The 7665-nt window shown below is 37.3% G+C and overlaps 1 protein-coding gene across 1 annotated transcript; it reads right to left on the reverse strand.

The window, feature by feature from the left end:
* Positions 1-4789: 4789 nt before the first annotated feature.
* LOC131144380 (WRKY transcription factor 71-like) lies at positions 4790-6816 on the reverse strand. The gene is made up of 3 exons (XM_058092991.1): positions 6232-6816; positions 5881-6024; positions 4790-5604 (listed from the first exon to the last, which is right to left on the reverse strand). Exons 1-3 carry the CDS (start codon positions 6705-6707, stop codon positions 5205-5207), a joined length of 1020 nt encoding a protein of 339 aa, XP_057948974.1. The 5' UTR covers positions 6708-6816; the 3' UTR covers positions 4790-5204.
* Between the last annotated feature and the right edge of the window lie 849 nt (positions 6817-7665).

Raw genomic sequence — 7665 nt, forward strand, 5'->3', positions numbered from 1 at the left:
CCTCATTAGTGACGGTTCTCTCAAACCGTCACTAATACCATTAACTATTTCTTTTTTAATATTTTTTAAATAAAAACACTAGTAGTGACGGTTTCAAAACCGTCACTAATACCCCATTATTAGTGACAGTTCTCTCAAACCGTCACTAATACCCTTAACTATTTCTTTTTTAAAACTTTTTAAATAAAAACACTAGTAGTGACGGTTTCAAAACCGTCACTAATACCATTAACTATTTCTTTTTTAATATTTTAAAATAAAAACACGAGTAGTGACGGTTTTCAAAACCGTCACTAATACCCCATTATTAGTGACGGTTCTCCCAAACCGTCACTGATACCATTAACTATTTCTTTTTAAAATTTTTTTAAAAAAAACACTAGTAGTGACGGTTTCAAAACCGTCACTAATACCTGATTATAAGTGATGGTTCTCCCAAACCGTCACTAATACCCTTAACTATTTTTTTTAAATATTTTTTAAATAAAAAAACTAGCAGTAACGGTTTCAAAATTGTCACTAATACCCTAAAATTGTAGCTAATATTTTCCCAGAAAAATTTTCGTGCGGAAATTGTTTACTGCTTTGTTTTTAGTAATGAAAGTGTTAGTGACGGTTTTAAAATCATCACTAATAGTGTTGTATTAGTGACGACTGCTAAAATCGTCACTAATGCTTAGACTATTAGTGACGTTTCTTAAAAACCGTCACTAATACCAACTTTTAGTGACGAAATGAAATTCGTCACTAAAAACCAGTTTTTTTGTAGTGCCTATTGAATGGAGATAGGTACTCCACCTACGAAAAGGAGGGTTTAGTAAAATCCTCATAGCGGTATGCTAGAGGTAAGGACGTAGACATGTTGCCAAATCTTATAAAAAAATACCGGTGTCATTCTTTCCTTTATCTTTTTTACTTTCAAGCACATATATATTGAATTTATTTGCCGTGAATGATTTATTTGGATTTGGGAATGATATGAATATTTTAATTTGAGTTATGGATGTGTGAATAATTTGAATACCTATTCTAATTAAAACTTATTGTAGCTACAGATTTCCACTTTGATTTAATCTGTTGGAACTGACTTATATTGGTTCATTGATTATTTTAATACTAGAATAAATATTTTTGTGGTTGAATATATTGTTAATAACATTAATCTTCTAAGAATATTGAAATCTTGTGAATTGTGTTCATATTTAGGATTGTTGATTGGTACAATTATTTGCTAAATAGATTTCCTTGGTGATTAAAATATTTAGAGCACGTGCTGAATAAATGTTAAAATTAATTAAGCTACCGCTCAAAAATTTTAAAATACCCAATTCACCCCCTCTTGCTTGGGATTACACCTTGACTTTCAGTTCACATCGAACTTAATCAAAAAGACCCCCACCATTGTTGAACCAATAGCTCTGATACCACTTGTTGTTATTCGTTCAGCTTGAACATGCGCAGCGGGAGCACACAATCACACACGAAATTATAAACAACCACCAATGCAATTATTCGATGATGAAATATACTCAAGAAGCAAGCAAACAATTATAAGAAGAATAAAAAATACAACTAGAATGCACAAGATTTACGCGGTTCGGCAATAGCGTACATCCACGGGAGCAGTACTTCGATTTTCACTATGAACAATGTCTCACCTTACAATAGGGTTATAGAATGATGTTTATATAACAATCTAATGCGTACAGAAGACCTATAATTGATCTAAAACACTTCTGTAGCAATCCGCAGAGAAAATCCCTTTGATAAGCCCAATCTACAAGCTCCCAATTTGAATTTACGTGATCTGCACCAACAGAAACCATCCATGGTATGGAGCAGAAGAAAAACACTTTGCACCTATTGCCTGAAATTGTTGACGGTTAGGCCCCAAACCATCAATGGTTTGTCTTCCATGGCTGCACCTTGCTTTTGTTTTTTGGTCCTTGGCATCACATAACTTTTTCCAGTGCAAGTGATATGCTATGAATATGAGCCACATCCCCAATAATATATAAACAATTTTTGTAGTAAGTTCCAAAATATTTATAGGGCCCAAATAGCTCGTAAAAGCAAAGAACATGTCAGAGGCTCAAGTGTTTAAATTAGGCACTTAGCAATTGAGGTCAACATGAACATGTGGGAGCTAATGGTACCCAACAAACCAAAAAGGTTAAAGAGTTAGACAATTGATAGAGGAAAATTTTAAAATTAAGCTAGTAAGGGTTTAAATATTAGAATTGATGGGTACTACCTAGTTTTATCACTGTTTTAAATATTTTATTATTGCATATTGGGACATTTTTATACACTATATTTGAAATAGCATTACTATATTATTTTTAAGTATTCATTAACTGACTTGTCATTTGTAGATAAACATGATGGTGTAGAAAAATATGGTGGCAGATAGATTTTAGTTCTTTGGATTTACTATTTTGTGAACAATACTCTAATAATTAATAAACTCTTTCTTATGTGTGTTTGTATATGATTTATTGGAGGCCTACACTGTATTTGTGTTACGTGACAAGAGGTCCTTTCATCCAATATTAATTTGATAGTAAAGTTGATTATATTAAACTTAAATTGTGGTAAATATTTTTTATTGATGAGCTAACTCATATATTTGGTAAACTTAAATTTGGATGGATATGTTTTGAAATAAAGAAATACTATGTCGGATAATAGATACCAAGAATTTAAAAAAATATAAAAATAAATTAAATAACCAGTTGAGCTTATGTGTTCCTAACACGTTAAGGTAATAATATGATGGGTTATATGCATTGCTTAAAAGGTTACAAATCATTCATCTAGGTACTGATGATGGTTGCAAAAACCTTACTAAAGACAGCCATGATGTGTTAATTGTGACGACTGTTAATGCTTTAAATAACTATAGGGTCACTAATAATTAAGATAGCAACACCACTTGTGTTATGCATCACTAATAATAAATAAATAGATGTTAGCTACTTTTTTTGGGTAACTAAAAATAAAAGAATCAGCAGCAATTTTCTGAAACCCTAATAATTATTGGCACAGGGTACGCAGTTTTACCCCTTAATTTTATACAAAAACATTGTTTTCGTAGACTTGAACATGCGACCAACTAGTCACAAAAGCGTAACGTTACTACTGTTGATCCAAATTCCACCACCCTCAAGGTGGGAAGTGTTGTAAGAGGAAAAATATTTGTTTAGGGTGAACAAAACATCAGTAATTTTGTACCATTAATTTCTTTTTTGTTTGTCATTTGCGAGGCCCATTATGCCTTCTGCCTAGACCATGCACACAATTGAATTGAGGATTGCACTAGGCTGGTCCATTCCCATCCCATGCAAACTCATATAGTTGTCTCATGACGATCCAACGATGGCTCGTTGTTCACAAAATATCAATAGCCTAAATGCCCATTCACAGAATATCTCAAATGGACCCAAAAAAAAAGTGCCATATCCAAATTTAGCAATTGGTAAATTAAGCTTGAATGCCCAATTCCTAGCTTCCTTTTGAGAAAGGAAGTATATATTTTTTTGAAATTAATTCAAAGCAGATAATTTGACTCCTAAATATAAATGCATATATATATATATATATATATTTATTCGAGATGATTAATTTTATCAGCTTATTATGGATCAAGGAGGAATCTAGAAATTCTCAATTGGCTGTATGTTCAGAAAAATAAATTAAGAACAGTGCAATTAACCCACTTTGGTAGTTGCTAATCTTTGCAGGCTGTATGTTGCGGGTTGTGTCACCGGTGAAATCAGCCTGGGTTTTTGGAAAAATTATATAGGGGACCTCCCTTTCATGTGTTCATGTGCTTATATTTTAGATGTTAGACATATAGCAAATTGGTCTTATATTCATTAATATCATACATGTAAATGGGAAATCTACTTTTAATAAGTGTATAATTTAAAAAATAGACACAACGCGTGGAGGGGAGGTCGTTTGTATAATTTTCCTGCTTTTTCTGCCTCTTGCTCCACTCAGTCAAGGGGAAAACATGCGGAGAAAACAAATATGTTTTTCCTTAATTATTTTATTTTAAGGCAGAAGGGACTCTCACAGAAGAATGGGTTCCATATGAATAAACCTTGATACTATTTAAAGTTTACTTTCTCCCAATTGGTTCCTAGTAGTTGTTGTGTACGTGTTTCTTTTTTCCTTTTCTTTCTTTGGGTATGGATGGGGCCTCCGCAACAATAGAAAGTTCAGAAAGGAAAAAAAGGAGAGAAGAAGAACCGGTTACACATAGTTAGACATATAAAAATTAATTTACCAAAAAGGAAAAGGAAAACTTACAAATGAAATGAACTTCAAATGGGCAAATTAAAAACAAAGCGTACATGACTAAAATATTAATAGTCAAGACTGATAAGAGAAGCTTACATGCATCAACTTTTAATCTTCTTCAAGAAGATGGCCGAAATAAGACCAACATTCCTCGTCTGGCCTTATGATCAGCCATGGCTGCTTGCCTACCCAGCTATCTGCAGGTGGTTCCCCTTCCATATCATGATCGAACACCTTCAGAATTAACTCAGATTGAACAGAACCCCCACCACTGCGTGGATGTAGCAGCAGCAACAAAACCAACAAAAGAATTGAAGAAGAAGAAGAAGAAGAAGAAGGAGAAGAAGAAGGAGAAGAAGAAAACAACAAAAAGGAAAAAAGAAAAAGAATACAAAATAGAGCATGCAATCTTCTAAAATTAAATTAACGCATGCAATATTAATAAATTCCTGTTGATCCGAGGAAGTTACAGTACTTCTAATTCAGAACAGAAGAGCTCAACCAGTAGTATTCATTAATTATAATTGAAAGAAAACAAAAAGGAAAAAAAAGAAAAAAAAAAAACGAAAAAAGAAGCTGGCTAGCCCGCAGGTAGCGACAGATCGCTTCTTAATTTTAATTCTTCTCTCATTGCGTGCTCCTTTTCCCCGCATGCACTATTTATCTATTAAGTACACATTTGATTTAAAACGGCGCCGGAAAACAAACAACTCGTCTCGTGAATCCATGGGGTCGACTTTCTCCAACTAGGTTTTGGCAATATTAGTACAATAAAACAAGTAACTAATTAAGTCCTGTACAATGAGAGAGAGAGAGAGAGAGAGAGAGAGAGAGAGAGAGGGGATCGAAATTAAGGGCAGGTTGCCCTAGCAAGGTGGGTTGTAGGTGCCCTAGTATTAGGGCTGTTGTTTAAGGATAAAGGAGGGGACGGCATCCTGCAGTAGGCCATAGTCTGGGAGTTGAAACTGCTGGTGGTGATGGAAAGCGGGGAAGGCGTTCTGTGGGTGGTGGTGGTGGTGGTGGATGGAGCCCATGCCTCCGCCGCCGCCACCATGGTGGTTGCTCAAGGTCGGTATGGGGCCGAACAGCTCTTGAGGGAAGGCGTGCCCTGCCATGGCTGCTGGAGTCAGCATCGGAGGCTGCAACATTCCGGCTCCGGCATTCCCCCTGAGGGCCGGCGGAATTTGGTGGTTGTGCTGGCCTTCATAGGTCGTGATCACGATAGACGGGTCCTGGAACGACCTCTCCACCCTCTTCTTCACGGTGCACTTCTGGGTTGTGCACCTGTAGTAGCTCCTGCAACCCACCACCACAGTATACATACATACACACAGTTGTGCTCACATTAAATAAATAAATTGAGGAACCAAGAAAGATTATTAATTAATTAATTAATTTCCTTTAGATTCTCATCAATAAAATTATAATAGGATTAGAACATAAGGAATATATATATATAAGTGCAAGTTTTGAAGAGGATTCGCAGTCTTAGATAGAGGAGATTGACTATTTATAAATGCAATTTCTTAATTGGTGTAAGTTTGGGGGAAGGCGATGGAAGAACAAACGTACCTTGGATAAGGGCTGTTCTTGACAGCCTTCTGTCCATATTTCCTCCATCTATATCCATCTTCTAGATGATCCACCTCACTTTTGGTCATGAAAGCAAACCTTGGCTCTCTCTGCTTTTTCTCCCCTTTTTTCTTCGGTTTGTTTCTGTTCATCATTAGCCCATTACCAATTAAGTCATATATATATATATATATATATATATATATATATACAGAGAGAGAGAGAGAGAGAGAGAGAGAGAGAGAGAGAGAGAGAGAGAGAGAGAGAGAGAGAGAGAGAGAGAAACGCACGCACACAATGTCAAAGAAGCTTTTTACAAAACTTGCAGAGTAAGAAAAACCCAAATCTCACACTTTCTTAGAACTCTCTCCTCCATCTTCAGACCCTTTGGGCTGCTGCTGCTCACTCTTGCTGTTCTTTCCACAATCTTCTTCCCCACCTGCCTCGCTCGATGAGGATGAGACAGAAGAATTTGGAGTTTCCGGGACTGCGCCAGTACCTCCTCCACCCCCGAGCTCTCCGCCGGCCTCTGCCAGCCTGTTATTGCCTTCGACGGAGGAGAACATTTCGGGCGATGGCGATGACAACCCAAATGCCCTCCCCAGCATGTTATAGTCCCCGGATCCATTCAAGCACTCGGTGAAGCTCATGTAGGAGGGATCAAATCCTTGCAGACTCTGCTGCCCCGAATTTGCCATTAACGACGACACTTGGTGATCGTAGACAGAAGAATTATGAGTAGAGAAGGAGAATCCATTGCCCCCAATACGGTGCCGATCATCGTAAAATGGGTCATGGAAGAAAATCTCCCTGGGTTCTTCAGACATGGAAGAAGAAGATAAAGGTTTGAAAGAGAGAAAGAGATAGAGTAAATATGGTTGAAGTTTCTCGGTCTCTATTCTTATTGAGAGAGAGAGAGAGAGAGGGTTAGGGTTAGTCTTCAAATGTGGGACTGCAAGCCCCACCTTTATAAAGGAAGTAGACAAAGCACGTTCCAATCAAAAAGGTGAAAAGTGCATGGCTTTTTTTCAGTCCAAGGGGTGGGTGTAGACTGGTCCATGATGGGCGCGTGAAAGCACAAGCCGTGTTCTGCGACTGGGGGAGAGCCAGGAGTAGCTTTGAATTGTTGGCGTATGAGGGAGAGATTAATAGTCAACGAGGACTACCGGTTATAATCAGTCACGAGGGTTTTATGAGCCGGTCAATGTTTCAAACTTACTATTGCGTTGGAATCTCAGACTTCCACGTGTCCGCAATTGGCACCGGCATTTGACCGTTGCCGACATGTGACCGGCACGTGGGAGACTCGTTGCGGCTTCCTCAGCGTGGGCCTGTCCTGCTGATGGGGAGCCAACGTCAGGGGGCATGGTCTCCCTTCCTGCCTGACCCTGTGACCTGTTTGGCGTTAAAAAATAAAAAAAAAAAAAAAAAAAATTTCCATGGTGCCAATCGCTTCACATTCTCACAAATAATAAAAATATTATTACTACATATATAAATAAATTATAAATTCAAAATTTTACGTGCATCCGTCACTTACCAGTGACGGTAACATTTTTCAGGGTGTCAAAATTTACTTTTATTTTTTATTGTTATTAATATTAGGGGTTGAGGCACATGCATTGTACATGTGTTTTGAAATAGAAATTCATTGTATGGCTCTCTTCTTTCATCTTTTTAGGAAAAAGGGGGAAGGGGGGGAGGGGTAGAGGAGAGGAGGGTTAGCTCTAAATCCTAGCCTAGCCTAGCCTAGCTAGCTAGCTCTAGCCTCTCTAGTAGGCAAGT

This window comes from Malania oleifera, chromosome 12 (assembly GCF_029873635.1).
Source record: "Malania oleifera isolate guangnan ecotype guangnan chromosome 12, ASM2987363v1, whole genome shotgun sequence".
Taxonomy (NCBI): domain Eukaryota; kingdom Viridiplantae; phylum Streptophyta; class Magnoliopsida; order Santalales; family Ximeniaceae; genus Malania; species Malania oleifera.